This window comes from Protopterus annectens, chromosome 2.part0 (assembly GCF_019279795.1).
Source record: "Protopterus annectens isolate FY-2018-M chromosome 2.part0, PAN1.0, whole genome shotgun sequence".
Lineage (NCBI taxonomy): Eukaryota > Metazoa > Chordata > Ceratodontiformes > Protopteridae > Protopterus > Protopterus annectens.
In genome coordinates, this window is record NC_056728.1 from 751,741,991 (window position 1) to 751,762,306 (window position 20,316).

The 20,316-nt window shown below is 39.6% G+C and overlaps 1 protein-coding gene across 2 annotated transcripts in view; it reads right to left on the reverse strand.

Annotated features, from left to right (window-relative positions):
• Positions 1–20,316, reverse strand: part of SUSD1 (sushi domain containing 1) — a 1,084,671-nt gene that overhangs the window by 221,691 nt on the left and 842,664 nt on the right. For both annotated transcript variants that reach the window (XM_044061072.1, XM_044061071.1), the window contains one exon: positions 6,308–6,401. In XM_044061072.1, the coding sequence (XP_043917007.1) occupies positions 6,308–6,401 (94 nt within the window). The remainder of the gene's footprint in view (positions 1–6,307; positions 6,402–20,316) is intronic.

A 20,316-nucleotide genomic window follows, 5' to 3' on the forward strand; every position in this document is an offset into this window, starting at 1 on the left:
GCTTGATCTAAAACACAAGTGTTAAGGATGCACATTGGGGCAGTGCTGGGCATACAGAACTGCCTTGATGTGCAGCACAGTGCTGTGTATACAGTATTCACTTGACAGGGTGCACAGTGTTGCACATCAGGACAGAGCTGTGCACCAGGTCATATGAATACTATATAATGACTTCTGAGGATACACAGTGAGGATGCACTTTGTCATAAGAATATTGTACAATATGCTCTGAGGATAGACAATAAGGATACAGCTTGTTGCATTAATATGGTACTATGTATTCTGAGGGTAAACAATAGGATACATCTTGCTGCATTAATACTGTGCAATGTGCTCGGATGATAAACAGCAGAACTGCACCCTGACTTAAGAATATTACACAATATGATCAAAAAGCACACAGAAGGGATATGCTCTATCATATGAATAATGTACAATGTGCTTTTGAGTTAACACAGTAGGGATGCACCCTACTGTATGATGCATCTTGTTGTATGACTACTATACAATACACTTTGACTATATACAGTAGGGATGTGCCCTGTCATATGAACATTGGACAATAAGTTCCAAAATTACACAGTAGGCATGTACCCCACTATATGATGCACCCTACTGTATGAATACAACACAAAAAGCTCTGATGGTGCGCAGTAGGGAGGCACCATTTTATATGATGCACTGTATCACATGAAGGCTTTACAATGTGCTCTGAGGGCACACAGTAAGAAAGCGCCCTGTTATATGAATGCTGTACAGTGTTCTCAAAGGGTACACATTAGAGATGATCCTTGTTGCATTGATACTATATAATGTGCTCTGAGAGTAGATGGCAGGGATTCAGCCTGTTGCATGAATATTGCATATGATCTAAAGGTACACAGTAAGGATGCAGCCTCATGAATGAATATTACACAGTGCATCCTGAGGATAACCAATAGAGATGCACTGTGTTGCATAAGTGCTATGTAGTATGCTCTGAGCGTATGTGGTAAGGATGCACCATGCTATATGAATACTGCACAGTATGCTCTGAAAATAAATTGTAGGGATGCAGTTTGTTACATGAATACTGTACAGTGTGCTCTGAAGTCACGCAGTGGGGATAAAGCCTGTTGCAGGAATACTGCATAGTGTATTCTGACAGTGCAAAGTAGGTGTGTAGCATGTTGCAAGATTACTGTACAATCTGGTCTGAGAGAACAAAGTAGGGATGTAGCCTCCTGCATGAATACTGTACAGTGTGCTATGATAGCACACAGCAGGGATTCAGCTTTTGCATAAATACTGTACAGTGAGCTATGAGGACACACCACAAGGATGCAGCCTGCTGTATGAATGCTGTACACTATTCACTAAGAATACACATTAGGAAAGAAGCTTCCTGTATGGTACTATGCTGTGAAATACAAAGCATGGTAAACTGTACAGTATTCATGCAAAATGCATCAGCCTGCATCCCTGCAGTGTAACCCCAGTTTGCTACCCTACCGTGTAGCCTCAGGGCACACTGTGCAGTATTCATGCAACAGGCTGCATCTCTACTGCATACTGTCAGGGCACACAGTACAGTTGTAGCCAGTTACATTAATACTATATAGCATAATCTAAGGGTACACAATAAGTACGCAGCCTGTAGCATGAATAATATGCAGTGTGTCTTGAGAATGCACAGTAGGAATGCAGCCAGTTGTGTGAATACTGTACATTGTGCTCTGAGAGTACATAGTAAGGATACAGCATGCTGCATGAATATTGTACATTGTGCTCTGGGATATATATTAGGGATAGACCCTATCACATGAGTGCTGTACAGTGTACTCCAAGGGTAAACAGTAGGTAGGCAGCCTGTTTCATGAATACTATACAGTGTGCTCTGAGAATACACAGCATGTATGATGCTTAATATTTTATGAATACTGTACAATGTGCTCTCAAGATACACATAAAGGAAGTAACCTGTTGTCTGATGAGCCCTACTGTATGAATGATGTACAATGAACTCTTATGATACACATCAGGGAAGCATCCTACTAAATGTGCACTTGAAGTGTGTTCTGAGGGTATAAAGGAGGGATGGACCCAGCTGCTTGAATACTGTAGAGTATGCTCTGGAGGTACATAGTAAAGATCATAGGATCATAGGAAGTTACTAGGCTAATAGACCTAGGGCCCTTACAAGCCTAGCCACGTTCTACCCTTATTTCCATGATCAGCACCTAATGCCATGTCAAAGAGGGATACAGGTGAAACCCCTGGATGCATAAAAACTGTACATTGTGCACTGACAGTAAGGATGGACCATGTTACGTGAGTACTTTTCAGTGTGTTGTAATGGTACATGGTAGAGATGCAGCCTTTTATAAGAATACTGTACAGTGTGGTCTGAAGATGCAGAGCAGGAATGCAGCTTGTTATATTAATACTGCACAATCTACTCTGAGGGTACAATTTAGCAATACATCGTATTGCATGAATAATGTTGCATGAATACTGTACAATCTCCTCAGGGCACACACTATGGACGCAGTCTGTTTCATGAATAATATAGCCATGTGTGTGCATGTTCTGAGGATGCACAGTGGAGATGCACTGTGTTGTATGAATACTGCACAGTGTGGTCTGAATATATTCAATAGAGGAGAAGAGTGGAACATAAATACAGTACATGTGATCTAAATGTATACAGTAAGGACATAGTCTGTAGCATGAATACTTCACAATGTGCCCTGAGGCTACACAGTAGGGGAGCATCCCGAGGGTACATAGCAGGGATGCAGAATATAGAATGTTGTACTAATATTGCACAGTATGCTCTGGGGTACACGGTAGGGGTGGTGCCCTGTTACATGAATGCTGTACAATGTACAATGTAATCTATAGTACATAGTATGGAAGAAGCCTTTTGTATGAATACTGTACAGACTGCATTGAGGGTACATAGTAGGATATAGCCTGCTTCATGAATTATGTACAGTGTGCTCTGGTGGTACATGGTAGGGATGCATCCCCACTGTATGATCCGCCATATTACATGAATATAGTACCATGTGCTCTGAGGATGCACAGTAAGGAATCACCCCCACTGTATAATGAACCGTATTGTATGAGTGCTGTACAGTACAGTCTGAAGTACAGATGAAGCCTAGTGAACGGGTACTCTACAGTGTGCTCTGAGGGATGCATCATGTTACATAAATATTGTACAGTGTGGTTTAAGGGTACACGATAGGGACGAACCATATCACATGAATAATGTACAGTATGTTCTGATGGTTCAAGCCTGTCTCATAAATAATATACAGCGTGCTCTGAAGGTAAACAGCATGATGGAGTGTGTTATATTAATACTGTACAGTACATTCTGAGGTATACAATATGGAAAACACCTGTTGCATCAATAGTGTACAGTGTATTCTCAGGGTACACAGTAGGGATGAACCCTGAAGCATGGATACTGTACAGTGTCCTCTGAGGGTACACAGTAGAGATTCACCATATTGTAGGAATATAATACAGTGTTCTCTAAGGGTAAGCAGTAGGAATGCAGCCTGTTGCATGAATACTACAGTGTGGTTTGAGATACCCAGTATACATGCTCCATATTGTATGAATACTGTACAATGTGCCCTGAGGGTATGAGGTAGGGCTGTAGCATGTTGCATGACAATTGCACAGTGTGCTCTGACAGTATACAGCAGGAATGCAAACTGGTTTATGAATACTGTATAGTGTGGTCTTAGGGTACAAAGTAGGGATGTAGACTGGTACATAAATACTATATAGTGTGCTTTGAGAGGACAAAGTGGGGAAGTCGACTGGTGTATGAATACTGTACAGTGTGCTCTGACAGTACAAAGTTGGGAAGTCGACTGGTGTATGAATATTGTACAGTGTGCTTTGAGGGTAAAACGCAGGGATGTAGACTAGTGTATGAATACTGTACAGTGTGCTCTGAGGGTACACAGCAGGACTGTAGATTAGTGCATGAATATTGTACATTGTGCTCTAAGGGTACACAGCAGGAATGTAGATTGGTGCATGAATATTGTACAGTGTGCTCTGAACGTACACAGCAGGAATGTAGATTGGTGTATGAATATTGTACAGTGTGCGCTAAGGGTACAAAGCAGCGATGTAGACTGGAGATGAATATTGTACAGTTTGTATACTGTAAGAATGCAATTTCTTACAAGATGGCTGTATATATTGCTCTGAGAGTACAAAGTAGGGATGTAGCCTTTTGCAGGAATACTGTACAGTATGATATGTAGGTATGCAGTAGGAATACAGCCTTTTGCATGAAGGCTGTACAGAGTGACCTGAGGGCATGCAGTACAATGCAGACTGTTACATGAATACAGTATGGTATACTCTGAGAGTACACATTAGGATTTCAGCTTTTTACATGAATAATTGTACTGTGTGCTCTGAGGGTACACAGCTGGGATGCAGTGTGTTACAAAAATACTGTATAGTGTGCTCTTAGGATAGAAAGGAATGCATCATTTTGAAGGAGTACTGTAAAGTGTGATCTTCAGGTGCACAGTAGAGATGCAGTCACTGATACTAGAGAAGCTACTTATTGCCTATATACTGTGCAGTATAATCTGAGGGCACACTATAACGATGCCACCTGCTGCATGAATACTGTGCAGTGTTCCCTGAATGAAAACAGAAGGATACTGTAGTCTGTTGCATGATTATATTACAGTGTGCTCTGAGTGTACATAGTACTTGTCACATTAAGACACTAGTGTGGTCTGAGGGTACACAGTAAGGATGCAATCTGTTGCATGAGTACTGCACCATGTACTATGAAGGTACACAGTAGGGGATTCACGCTGTTGTATAAAGACTGTTACCTGAAGCTGCACAGTAGAGATGTGGTATTGATACTGTAAAATGTGCTCTAAGATACACTGTACAAATTCATCCTGAGGTATGAATATTGTACAGTGTACTCAGCAGGAATACTATAGGAAAGCACACTGTCACATGAATACTGTACAATATGCTCTGAGGGTGGACAGCATGTAGGCACCACATTCATGCCAGTATTCCACATGGGGTTCTGAGGGTAAACAGTAAGGATGCATCCTATCACATGAAGACTGCACAATGTGCACAGTATGAATGTACCTTGTTCTTTGGATAAAGTACAGTGTGCTCAGTGGGTAGTCATTAGGATTGCACCATGTTGCTTTAGTATTGTATATGTGTTTTGAGAAAACCAAGTAGGGATTCACCTGGCCCTGATGGTACACAGTAGGAATGCAGTATGCACCCAACAGCAATGCACTGCTCAAGCATATAAGAGCTAATGTGGGGGCAGACTGAACATGCAGTGGATGTACATAACCTATGTGCACCATTGATGCTAGCACTGCTATTTAAAAATATGAAATGCATTTCAGAAACATTCTGAACAGTGCTGAGTTAAAACCATTTATAAGTATTATTGTCTCTTTCTGAGTCATTTTGGCTTTGGGCTATATGACTGAGGAAACAAGGATACAGACGATATACAATATCCTGGCACATCATCAGTGATTTTTCTTCCTTGGCATTCCATCAAAGCTACTAAAATTCCATGTAACACACCACATCTATACTGCCTCTAAAAAACTAAAAGTAAATACTTTGACACTGCTGTAAAAAGCTGAGTGAAAACCTGTATAAAATCTGCAATCATTTATTCAGTGGCATGCAAAAAAGTGAAGTGTAAAAAATGTGCAAACTCTACAGCTTTTTCTTCAGTAAAAGTACAGTAAAGATATAAAATGTGAAAAGCTGTATAAAATCTGCAGCTGATTTTCAGTAAAGGTGCAGCAAAAATATGAAATATTCCTAGCTGTATAAAACAAGTAACTGTATTTTTCCCTGCAATAAAGATTTTAAAAGTAAAATTGTATTCTAACACACACACACACACACACACACACACACACACACACACACACACACACACACACACACACAATATACAATTATAAACAATTATTCTAATAAAAAAGATCAAGGCATGCACAGTACAGGTGTACCATCAAAACCTTGAAAAGTATATGTGGCTTATGCATCTTAAACAGCTGAATGAAATAAAACACATCACAAAAAGAACGTACAGTAAAAAAAAATGAAGGGAATATAACAAGAAAGTAATTTGAAAACAGCAATGTCATAAAAATTCCTGTAATACTTTAAGAAGTGGATTTAGAGATCTAAATACTGTTAGTGGACTTTGCAGTGGGGATATGGAAAAAAAAGAAAGTGAAAGAAGAAAATGCTGACAGATGGCTCAACTGACCTGACAGGACCATCTTTCAGATCTGACTTCCGTAGGGTAAGGGTTGCTACTGGGCTTTGTACGATTACAAAGTCCACCTGTGGCAAAGGAGGATCTGTAAATAAAAATATCACCCATTACCAGAATAAAATACGTACTTCACACATCTGTAAGTATTCTGTGCATCTGTCACTGGTTACTTCCTGCAAATGTGTAACATAAAGCAATTTCTGTGTAACAAAGATGTCTCAAAGGAAGCAGACATATTGTAGTCCATATCAAAAACTACAAAGGATGGGCACAGCATTGGTTTGTTTTCTAAACTATAAAAACTGCAAAACTGTGTAGTGGTACACATAACCTTATCAAAGTATGCAGTTTAAGAAAAAGTAGCACAATATTAGGTTGATGGCTGGAAAGACATTTAGTAACACACGGGGACCAACTCAACAAAAATGGAAGGACGCCATTCATACTGTGCCAACAAGCTTGCATCACACACATGCTGAAAGCGTTGCCTATTCCTCAGTAACATGATGCCAAACATGTATTGCATATGTAATCACTGCTTTACATAACACATGAATGGACTTTAGTATGTGGAAGCCTGCTGAATGAACTGAGTTTGCAAAATGTTCTGCAGAATTATGAATTTCTCATAGCTGGTCTCATAGTATCAAAATGAGGCCAAATACCACTTATAATTATGACTGAGTCAGTCCAGTTTAGATACCTGAATAATTATTAATATAAAAAATATAAATTATAGATTCTGTTTACATTGTCATCAGTGGAGTTTAACTGATGGAAAGAAGCCTTGCAACCAAAATAAAGTTATTACTAAACTATCAGAGGTAATACCAAATATTGAAATGAGCAGAGCCCTTTTATAAAATGAAAGAAGCAATGAAAATAAATCAAAACATGACAAAAAAACTTAAAGAAATAAAATGATGCCTAATGAGAAAAACAGTTACTATTAAAAAACATTGGTTCTACAAATCTATTTGGCTGAAGACTAGAAATAATTGTTGTAAAACTTAATTCACTAGCTTGCTTTCTTTACCCTGCTGCAGATGATGCTGATGAAGTATTTAATACATTTAATCTTACTAAACAGTAGCAGACAGATATGGATGTCATTAAGGACAAATGTAAGAAGTATTGTGATCCTAGAAATAACTTCTCAAATATAGTCATTTATCACTAGAAATCAGGGAAAGCAAGAGTCTGCTGATCCCGATATAACTGAAGTTAGATATAGAATTAAAAACTTGAGCTGGAAGGAATGTTTGATTCTTTGTCGAGAGACAAAATTTTATGTGGCATATGTATAATCTTTGCAACTGGAAATGTGTTAACATGATTTGTTTTCTTATATATAAATGTATACCTATAATGGCAAAGCGAGAAGCAATCTTTTTTTTCAAAGACTGAGTTACTGCTTTAAATATTGTGAATGTGTATACAACAGCAGAGCTAACTAGGTTACTGAACATCTAGATACGTATAAAATTAAAATTAAGCAAAAGTCAGATCTATGTGTCTAAATTTAACATAAAGTAAATGTCTGCTAAAATATGGAGATTAAACCCTTTATGTCACAGTATAATGAGAAAAATGCCACAAATTACGTAAAAGGAAAAGGCCTCTTTGCACCTAGCATTTTACTTACTCATAATTTGGTAGTTTGTAATGAAAGTATTCAATTAAAAAAGGAGCAATGTCTCTCAAGGTGTGGACATCTACATGATAAGAAGCCATGTCCTGTAATGAATAAGGAGCACATCAAATACATTCATAGGTGCTTACTGGGCTATTGACCTGAAGGTCTTTATAAGCCAAGCTGTGTGTACCCAGTATAATACTAGAGAAACCCAATGTAAAGGATCTTGCAAAAACTCGACATCTTAGTTCGCAATGACTGCCCGTATCTAGGAGGGCCATCGGTGAAATCCCTGGCAAGAATTTATGGTTTCCCATCCAGTCATCCACGCTACACTTAAAAAGGGGCACAGAGGGGCTCTGTCTGATGTGAACTGGTAACCTATTCCAGAGGAGTGGCAACCTCTGAGAGATATATCTGTCTCTCCAGCAGGTCTTATTTATGTCGCAGGCCAGGTTAATGTCCCATCTGACTTGCAGTAGTGCAGCATTTCTATTAGGTTTGGATCTGAGATTGCTCTGTAGCCCAGGCATAAGTCTCCTCTAAGTAGTCTGTATGCTAATAAGTACAGTGACAGTGACTTTAGTCTGCCAGTGCATGACATGTGCTGGAGACCCTGAATTTTCTTGGTTAGAAATCTCTGATGTCTCTCAAGTTGCTGCAGGTGCCTAGTAAGGTACATACCAAAGGGAGCATTGTACTCAATTATTGGCTTGATGAGGGTCGAGTACAGAGGAGTTATGACCTCTTTTGCTCTTGAGGCTATGCCTTTGCTAATGAGGTTTGTGACATAGAATGCTTTCCTTATCACAGTAGACACACGGTGGTCAAAGTTTAGGCTACAGTCAACTTGTGTTCCCAAAGCCATGGAGAGGATCATAACGGAACTCATAAATAAAGACATAGGGAACTTGCAGACTTTGTATCCAACCCAGTTTGGCTTTGTCAAAGGCAGATCCTGCCTCTTAAACTTGGTTGACTTTTTCGAGACAGTCACCAAGGCCATTGATGAGGGAAAGGCAGTCCATACAGCCTACCTCGACCTGGCAAAGGCCTTCGACACAATACCCCACTCAGGTATCATCGAAAAACTCATCAGCTTGAATGTAAACCCATACATCACAAGATGGGTTGCAAACTGGCTAAGTGACAGAACCCACAGGGTCAGAGTTGCTGGAGCCATGTCAGACTCAAAGCCTGTCACAAGTGGTGTCCCACAGGGCTCAGTCCTGGGTCCACTCTTGTTCGGCATCTACTTTTCTGAAGTACAAGCAAACACAGGAGGGTTATGGCTGACAAAGTTTGCAGATGACTGCAAACTGGGCGCCATAGTCGAAAACACATCTGACACAGATATCCTCCAGAAGGGCCTCACAGAAACGGATAACTGGTGCCAGAGCCATGGCCTGAAGTTAAACGCCAAAAAATGTATAGTCATACCCTTCGGGAAAAACAAGGTTACCCCTAGCTACCATATAGGTGGCAATCCACTGAGCACAGAAAAAGTCATCAGGGATCTGGGGACCCAAGTTGACAGTAGCCTTCGCTTGACACTCATGTTGCTAAAGTAGTTAGGAAAACCTTCTATATCGCCCACCTGATCATGAAGGGATTCACATCTAGATCAAGGGAGGTCATCGCCCCCTGTACTCATCACTCATTAGACCTATGATTGAGTACAATGCCCCGTTCAGAATGTATCTGACCAGACACCTGCTGCAGCTTGAAAGGCCCCAAAAGTTCCTCACCAAAAGGATAAAGGGTCTCAAAATATGTCTTATGCTGCCCGACTGAAAGAACTCCAGCTCTATTCAGTCTCATACCGCTTGCTCAGAGGTGACCTGTGCCTGACATATAAGGCCATGTCAAACCCAGATTTGATGAATATGCTTCACCTCAAAAAATCTAGATCCCTCAGAACCACAAGGGCGGGAGACTTAAACCTTGGCACGGTTATAAATAGAACGTGCTGGAGGGACAGATTCATCACCCAGAGACTCCCTATGCTGTGGAACAAAATCCCGGTACATGTGAGGCAGAGCACCTCGCTGGCCTTGTTCAAGAGGAATCTTGACCAATGGATGGGAGATCGCAGATATACCCCAGGGATTACTTCAGTGTCACTGCTTGACAGAGGCACAGAAAAATGATAGGCATAGTTTTTATTCAAACTAAAGGGGTGGTAAAAGCCACATAACTATGGGCTAGGCTTATAAATGCCCTTGGGCAGATAGCCTAGTATGAACCTATGAACCTATGAACCTATGAACCTAAGTCTTTCACTACTGAGTTGTTACTTATGGTATTATTATTTATATGATAGTCTGCAGGGATATTGTTTTTACCGAAGGGGATGATAATGCATTTTTTAGCATTGAGTTTGAGTCCATGGCTTTAGCACCAATCACTGGTTTGTGTAAGTCCCTCTTGAAGCATAGTGACATTGTTTGGAGATTCAATGACTGCACCTAATTTTCAGTCATCAGCAAACTTAGTCAGACACAGCCCCTCTGTTTTGGTCTTAACTTCTGAGAAGCATATTCCAAACAATAGGGGGCCCAGCACTGACCCCTGTGGAGCCCCACTGGTGACATGTCTGCTGGTTGAGGTAAAGTCCCCAACTTTGACTGGGTGTGATCTGTCGGTTAGCAACCCACCTGATTACATACGGGTTGCTATTCAACTGGGAGAGTTTATCAATAATGCCTGAATGTGGGATTGTGTCGAAGGCCTAGGCTAAGTCAAGGTAGACTGTATGCACAGATCTGCCTTTGTCTATGGCTCTGGTGAGGTTTTCAAAGAAGTCCACCGGGGTTAACACGCATGCCCTCTCTTTGACAAAACCAAACTGTATCGGATCAAGGGATTGGAGATTGCCTATATCCTTATTTATAAGCTCCATGATGTTTTGTTCCATGCCCTTACAGATAAGGCTAGTTAAGCTTATGGGTCTGTAGTTCCCAGGGTCTGTTTCTGTACCCTCTTTATGAAGGGGGATAATGGCTGCTGTTTACCATTCAGCAGGGACAAAAGCAGTACTCAGGTTGTGGTTGAAGAGAGTACCTAATGAAGTTGCTAACTCATGTTTTAGACCATTTAAAATGCAACCTGGGATGCCATCTTGTCCCATACAGGCTGTGTTGTTTTGTCTTGGAGAGAGAATTAATGACTTGCTCCTTGGAGATGCAAGGTGGGGGAGATGTAAAGGGAATGCTCTGTGCAATATTTGGAGGGGGGAGGTGAAATTTTCCACAAGCCTGTCAGCTAATAGGTTAGCTATTTTCGCAGGATCAGAGTGCGTGATGCCATCCACAGCTAGTTCAGCACATGTCTTAGTCCTACCTTCAAGGTTACAGATATAGCTGAAGAATGCCTTATGGAAATCCTTAGCTATGCCTGTTAAATTTTTTTAGAAGTTGCCCTTAGAGGATTTTACAAGTTGTCATACTTGTTTGTTCAAGCATAGGAAGGTGTTCTTCCAGTGCTGGCACCTCTCTTTTTTATTCTTAGACAGCAACTTCTTCCTCTTGTTGTATAATATATTAATGCTAGATGTCCAACATGGAGACTTGTTTTTCCTTGAGGATCTTGTGTTGATCCTATCAGGTACAGCTGTGTCAATACATATGTATAAGTGATTGTACAGGGCATTTATGAATACCTTAGTATAGTTGTCAATGCCATCTGTGGGAACAGGAGGTTGGAAATTATTTATGCCATCCCTTAGGAGGGTATAATTAGCTTTGGTGAAATTTTTAGCTTGATTTCACTTAACTCATTATATCCGAGTGACACCTCCAGCTGCAACTGCAGTTAACTCCTACTGACACCTGTACTTGTCAAATATTGCTTGTTCGTATTTCCATCAATAATTCCAAAACCATGTTATGTACAAGGTTTAAAAGATTTCATCTTAAAGCTTACACAATGGCAGACTCAACTGCATTAACATTTGACCACTGTCTACTGCAGGTAAATAGATATTAACTGTTGTTTTATGATATTAATTTATATGCATATCATTTTCAGATTTTTTAAAATATCCAACAGCCAAGTAACATAGACAGAACTCCTTAGCTTCACATGAAAGCTCTCAATTAGATGAATAAAATGCTGCTGACAGTATGTGTGTAATTTGAGTGGTTGCTAATATATTGTAAGTTGTTTACAAAATATTACAAATGTAATAGTTACTGTGTTTACTGTAAGTTGTAAAATTCAGTTTAAGACCTAGAACCTAAAGAATACTACCACTATAAAAATAGTTTGTGCTGAAGAACTTGCCATTTATACTTCTTTCATAACCCCTATGGTTCCAGAGATATGAACATTTGTTTGAAATGTGAGGACATAATTTGATTTTGTCAAAAGGCTTAAGCCCCTCCCATTGAAAGTTACAGTGCAAACTTTCTGAGCTCCATTGGAGTGAATGAATTAAGAAGGGGTTCAGATATCATAGCTATTTCAAATATGACTGACTTGTGATCAGATTTAACCAGTGAGGGTCCTATACTTGTGGTGGTTTAATGTTCATCCACGTTGGTGAGGACCAGGTCGAGAATACTTGATCCTCTTGTGGGGTTACATACTGTTTGTTGCATGGCATTAGTGTTAACAAAGTCCAGGAACCTTTCTGCGAGCATGCTGGTACACGTATACATTTCTCAATCAGTGGAGGGATAGTTACAATCGCACATGACTAGAGTGTTTGGTTGTAATTTGATTCACTCAAGTAGGTCCAAGTAAGCAGCACGGGTATCATGGTTAATTGAGGGGGGCCTACAGCTAATGATGACTTGAAGGGGGGGGGGGTCTTACACATAGTTAGTTGAACCTAGAGTAACTCCATGGAGTTTTCCTGTCTAAACCCTCTAAATGTGTATTTATCTTTAACAAAGTTAAATACTCCTCCTTTGTTTCCCACATACTCATTTTTAGGTCAAAAAGTGTGGAAGGCATTGTAGCCTTGCAAGGCTAGGGTACACTCTGCGGCTCTGAACCAAGGTTCTGTAACTGCACAGATGTCAACATCCTCCAGGGAGAGGAGTGCTTCCAGAGAGTGCATTTTTTGATTTAAACTCCTAGACATCCACTTGCATAGCCAAGCAGTGAACTGACGTGACCTCTGACATTTTCATGAAGCTGACCATTCATACGTTCATGTAGGAAATTAGTCGCAAGTTTTATGAAAGCAACAGTTTCCATATTTGTGAAGTGAATAATTTGTGCATCTATGTGGTACAGTCTATTAAGCTAAAGAACAAAAAATTCAATCGGCAGCGATGTTAAAAATCCTCATGTAAACACAAACACAAATGTGAACATCTGAATTTTAGATGGTCATCTATGGATCTGTCTATAAACTACAATAACCTTTCTACAGACTTCGAAAAGCTGACAAAAACAAATACAGACAGTGCTTGAAAACTGTGATGGGCGTGTATCCCTTATATCTACAAACCATCAAGTCCATACCACCAAGAACTCATCCATATCAAGAGGCAATCAACATCTCCACATCGACTACTCTCAATTTGAATAACGTGATTCCACCCATGCATAAACTTTAAACAGCAGTTTACTTAACAATAAGGTTACTTTGTATAATATAAACAAAGTTTATAAAATAACCAAAATTATACATTAAGGATATTTTAACGCTGCACCCAGGTCTTAGCTAAGGTAATGACCACACAAATGTAGCAAATTGAAATTAGATGCACCACCAGCCGTATGCATACTTATATTAATTAACAGTGCAGGCTGATGTTCAAAATATAAAGTATCATGATCTGTTTTATTTTAAATGGAGACCTGTGAAGCAAGCTTACATAACTAAAGAACAGTGAGTACCCAAAACATTTTATAGAAACAGACATGTAGGACAAACTGGCTCCACAAGATTTAAGAATTTTCTGGAGAGGTAGTGATACAGTTACCCTAAATAAATAAAGGTTACTCTATGACACTTTAAAACATGCGACAAACAGGTATTAACCATTTTCAGTACTAACAATGATGTTTAATGCATCAACATACTTACTTATGAGAAATGAAAAGTACAGAAAACAAAACAGTATTCTCACAAGAAGATTATACATTAAGAATCTCTTCCTTTTAAGAGTATTATCCTAAAAATAATTAAACAAGAAGAAATTCACAAAATACAGCTCCTTTACAAAACAAGCAATATATGTCTTCCAAAATAAAGTGGTGACTAACTGGAAGGCAATCAACAGCAGGTATTCAGTCTGCAACACTAGAATGAACCTGACTAGCTTGAATAAATTTAAGATAATAGAATGCAGGCCTAAGTCCTAGTTCAGATTTTACAGAGTTAATTGCAAAAAAAAAAAAAAAATCCATACAGACAAGTTAAGGGTTTCTGCTAAAGGTTCTGAAAAAGACTGGAGAACTTCTGCATTCTTTTGGTAATAACTCATGTGCTCCTCATAAGCTGAAATACTAAAAAGAAATGCTTCAAAGAAGATGAATATTTTCTGAAAGAAACTGAACTCTTTTGCACAGTTACAAGAGGTGGTTAATCTCCCAAAACTGTGTTCTATTTTGCTGAAGCTGGTGTCTGTTTTACCAGTAGAATTTCATTTTATGAAATTCTCCAGGATACTTTTTAAAGGGTGGGACAGTGGTATAAGAGATAGTATTGTTGTCTCACAGTGCTTGTTGGTTCACCAGTTGCATTCTTGTCTGCAGTGCACCATGTGTGGACTCTGCACATCCTCCCTGTGTCCAGGCTGGTTTTCTCCAGCTGCTCATCCCAAAGACATACAGTAAGAGAACTGTCAATGGTTAAATTGTTCATATGTTTACATGCAGTATGTGGATTGTGTGTGTATGTGTGTGTGTGTGTGTGTGTGTGTGTGTGTGTGTGTGTGTGTGCGCGCGCGCGTGCTCGTGTGTGTCTGTGTATCTGTTATGTATGAGTATGTGTATGTATCTGTCTGTCTTGTCTGTATGTGTATGTGCATGCATATGGGGGGGGTGTCTGTGTATGCGTGTGTCTGTCTGTCTTGTCTGCCTGTATATGTGTCACACCTCTCAACCTTATAGCACAAGAAGTCTGGAAAAAGCCAAAATTAATAGGGGGGATGCAAAGTCCCAGAAATTGGGACAAATTTTAAATATTACTTGTATAATCTTAGAAAGTTGCTAGGATAAAAGGTTTTGTATTACCATGGATTTTCTGAAGGATATGATGACTGAAACTTAAATAGCTCATTATTTAGTGAATTTAGTCCTCAATGATTTGCCAGAAAACCACAAGTGTTATGAGGAACATACCTAAAATACGAGGCAAGAATCTGGACATTCTGTGAAAATCTAGACAGTTGAGAGCTATAATGTGCATGTGTGTATATATGGGGGAGTGTGTTTTTCTGTATGTGTGTGTGTGTGCATGGCGTCTGTGTTGGTATATCTCTATATATGTGTGTGTGTGCATATCATCTGACGGACTGGTGCCCCATTCATGAGTAGTCTCTATGCCTTATATTCCTAGAGTGCTGATATTCGCTCCCCTATGACCCCGTACTACATTAACCAAGTAATCATAGAATGGGTGATTCTGATGAAATTCACTTCTTGGACAAGAACTGACAGCCCCTAGGCATTTGGGGACTTCACCTCTAACCCCCCTCACACACACACACACACACACACACACACACACACACACACACACACACACACACACACTCTCACTCACACACAGGGATAGTATAGTATTTTACTCCCCAATCCAAGCTCTCTCAGATTTGTGCATTTCCTACTTGATCGGCAGGCAATGTATAAGTGAAGTCATTGATGGACACAGTGTCAATCTCCACCAATTTCCTGTACTGTCCAGCTCATACCTCTTAATTGTCCAGAATTTCCCAAAATGTCTAGGCTTACCTATTAATTTTTTCCCCACTGACAGATAACAGGGAACTGAATTCACTAAACAATGACGGACATTTGAGCTTTTTGAACAGTGGCACAGTGGATAGATCTGTCACCTTACAGCAAGCAGTTCCCTGGTTCAATTCTTGGCTAGGGTGCCTTCTGTGTGGTGTCTGCATGACCTCTCTGTGTTCGTGTGGGTTTCCTCTGGGAGCTCTGGTTTCCTCCCATATTTCAAAGACATACATTAGGTGAAATGGACCCACTAAATTTGTCACAGGTATGAGTGCGCATGGTGTGGAAGAACTACTGTGGCAGAGCTAGCCACCCGGATGAGTAAACCTTGGCTCTAGATGATTGTCACAGTTGAAGTGACACATAGACCCCATGGGAAAAAGGGGCTGTGGATGGATGGATATGAGCTTCATTTTATTTAATTCTAATAAACAGTCTGAGACTCCGACTGATAAACAGTAAAAGTGCTCACTGTGACAGCGGTATCACGAAGAATTACTAACAGTGGAATGGCATTCTAGGCGCTACACTGGGCTGTTGTTGGGGTATAATGGACTGAAGGCTGGCTTTGCTACTGCACTTCTCAGGGGGAAGTTTATTATACTACACTATAATCTACAAACACATTTCAGACTTAAATATACTAACTTCAAGATTGCACAGACTAGGAGAAAACAAATATTCATTTAATTTCTCCATTGCTGTGCAACCTGGACAATGAACATTCATATGTTGAACTGTCACCTTAGAATCCTTCGTTCTGTAGAACAGCAGTGCAATGAATGAGCGTTTATCAAAGTACCTTCAAAGAACTGTATGCACACCGATGGTGCTTGCAGGATGTCAGGGCCTGACTGTGGAAAAGCCACTGTAATATATAGTGCAGTATGTCTTTAACAGTCCCATAAGGCTAATGCTTGCAGGATATAATGTAACTTTGCCTTATTTAGGGTGTTACTTACCATTGCACTAACTGTGTTACAAGAATCCATCCCTAAACAACAAGCAGTATGGAAAAACAGAATGGCAAATGTATTTAAAACAATACAGAGGCAGCAAGATGCAAAAATCATCCATTATGCCAAAGGCAGCTATGAGACACAGCAAACTCTAAATACAGCAGAAACACCCGTTTGAATTGGGAAAGAACACCAGTGCAGAAATGAAGCAAAAAGCAAGAAATAAAGCGAAAAAGAAACTTTAAAGCAATGAAACAGCAAAAACGAACAAAATACCACTGTAGAGCTAAAAATGTCAAACTACAAATGATACAGCCATAATACTGGTAGGAAAATAAAACACATGGACTTTTCAAAATATCTCCCATTTCCCTTCAGGAAACAGCTGCTGAACACTCACCATGGGTTCCATTCTGTTTCTATTACTGCCAGTGACAATGGATCTCCAAGGCAACTTGAGATAAAGTTTAAAGCAATGGGCTCATAAGTTTAATCTTTGCAGGATCATTTCAGGACAGCCTGACAAGCCTATGCTGTAACTTTTCTTCATCAAGCATGTGATGTTTCAATTAAGGAATTTAATGCTTTTAATTTTACTGAAGAACAGCAGTCTCACACTGTTGCCACTAAAGATAGCTCCAGGAGTATTTTGAACTTAACTACTTCCATATATACATAATTTATTTTTCACTAGAAATCAGGGTTCTTAGGAACCTATAGAAGCATATGTGACTGAATTAAGGCATAGAACTAATGTTATTGGACCCAGTTTATAAACATGGAATTCAATTGCATAGCGGCTGGTAAGCAATTAAAATATGCCCTGCACTGTTCATAAAGTCGCACCAGACTCCTCCATATGTAAGCAGATACTGCTTCAACCCTGAAAGAGCCCAGGTACAAGGTAGGTATGGATATATGTGGCCATCCAATGTAACATGAGTCACAAAGATGTGAAACGATACAACACTCACCGCCACAGCCACAACATATGTCAGCTGTGTAAGTTAAAGTTGCATAAACAGAATCTCTCGGGCAAGGTTTCCTAGAGAAGTGACGCAGGACTACTCATCATCATCATTTTCATGGGTCTGAGAGTTTCCTACAAAGAGAGTACAGCTCATCAGGCGAGGAGCTACTGGGATGGGAAATGTTACTATCCTTGTAACTCTCTGACAAAACAACCTTAGGATCCTCACTATGTTTTTTTTAAAGGAGTCTAAGAAATGGATGCTGCCTTATGCCTTGCTCCAAAATACAGGATGCCTTGGACTCCCCCAATATGCAAGGCAAGGCACAATCAACAAGTAAGTATCAGTTTTCAAGCTATGGGGTCCCAGTGCTTGGAGCAGTAGGTACCACAGGTGACACCTGCATGGGGACTGGTATACACAGCAAACCATATTTCCTAAGAGTGTGCTAATATACCTATAAGGAAATAGTACAACAAATATCAAGTAGCATAAGCACACAAACACTGAGGCCTACAGTACTGACTGGCCTGGTGAAGAAAAGCTTGTGGGAGTGTTTTCAGCCCTACAGGATAAGCTTTTCTCAACTCAAGGGGTCACCAGAGGCAGAGGAACCTGATTTAGAGTTAAACTGGCAGGCTTCCACAGACAGCCCTACAGAATCACCCTGAAAAAGATGGCCAGGAGCAGTCAAGCTCTGAATGTCCCAATGCCAGATGGTCAGCACTGCACCTTAAAATGCACATATAAGATGGATACAAGGCGGTATCACTTGTTGTCCTATTCTCATCTGCCACTAATGGGTGGTGCCACTTATTTTCCTGTCTTCATATGCCACTAATGTGTCATTCCACTTGTTCTTCTTCCTCTGCCACTAATGGTTAGTGCCACTTGCTCTCTTCTCCCCATCTGCCAATAAAGGGTGGGAAGTCAATGAGTCCCTAATCTGGAGAGTTTACAACTTTTGAAGAACATAATCCTATCTCATGAATGGACTACATGAAAAAAGCAAGGCTTTGGCAACTGCCTATCCTCCTTTTTCCTTACCTTCTCTCTCATATGTCCAGCACTGACTCAAGACTGCATAAAGGATCCTCACACTAGCCTCATTCAGCAATGACCCTCCAGGGCCACCATCTATCTTCTTGGTAATGATGAATACCACAAACTTATCTTGTACTTTCTGCAGGTAGTTGGAATAAAGTTCTGGCATTTGTGACAGTGTCTCATATCATGCATCTCTCACACGTGTGTCAAGTGATAGAGTGGTAGCATGAATTCTGTGAAAGTTTTGAAATGCAGACACTGAATATGAGCACCTCCCAGAAAAGTATACAGGAGTGAGATTCAAACATTCCAAGTAAAAGAAAAGAACTGAGGCGTATGGGGCTGAATGTGCCCTTCTGAACTGACACAAGAAGCCACAAAATGTCCGGACAGGAAGTGTGCATGGCCCTGATCTCGTTAGCTAGAGAAGTTTCAATTTAATAGCTACAGAAGTTTCAATTTAATACTGAGATGATGACATCAGGAAAGGCTGTCAAAGTAATTTCTGTGACATCATTGAGGGTTCTGAAAATGTACATTCAATTCTGTATATTCTTTTCTTTATAAAATAAAATAAAAATATACATTACTGAATTAATCTTGTTAATTATGACTGATACACATAGCAGATCAAGAAGAATCCTGATGTGCTGCATATATGTATGGATATCCTGCAAACTAATAAAGAATTATGCCATTTAATGCACAATATCCAGTAATTTCATTTGAAATTTCCATTACATGGCAGATAGAAGACTAGTATACCAGCATACAGTTCAAGTAGAACACATAAAATCCACGTTTACACTACATAGACTGTTTCTGTATGAAATAAGATTAAATGCAGTAACACTGCTTTTCATATTTAATGATTTAAAATTTTATGACACATAAACAAATCCTGATTTTGAGAGAAAGTGTATTACTTTGCAAGGTTAATTTGTAGCTATAAAGACAAATTCTCATGACAGTTAACTGAGCCAGATTAAACAGTTGTACTGTTCCCTGAATTATTTATTTAAGAATTTTAAAAGGGACACTGACATCACTTGTTGATTTATAAAAAAATGTATGTCTTCGGCTTCATTAGGAAGCACTGCATTATTTTTTAATCTGGAGTTGTCTTCCCAAAATACCGCGTGACTAAATGGTGTTTAAGCATTATTCTGACTTTTGCCATAAGACTTGTCTTTAAAATGAGTGGAATAAAATATACTTCAAAAGCATGCTGATCTTAAGAAATCAGCAGAGTTCTGTGACAAGTGTCTTTTTCCCATTCTTCCCACAGCTTTACTTTAAGCTAAGACAAATAGCTTCACTGGTCCATGTCTTTTGATGGCTCACATTACTATAATCACTTAACTGGTAAATTAAACACATAAGTAGAAACCACCACATTTCCTGATTAATGTAACATTGTTACTACAACTTTAGCAAATTATCTCAAGAGGGCTGTCTATACGAGAGGCC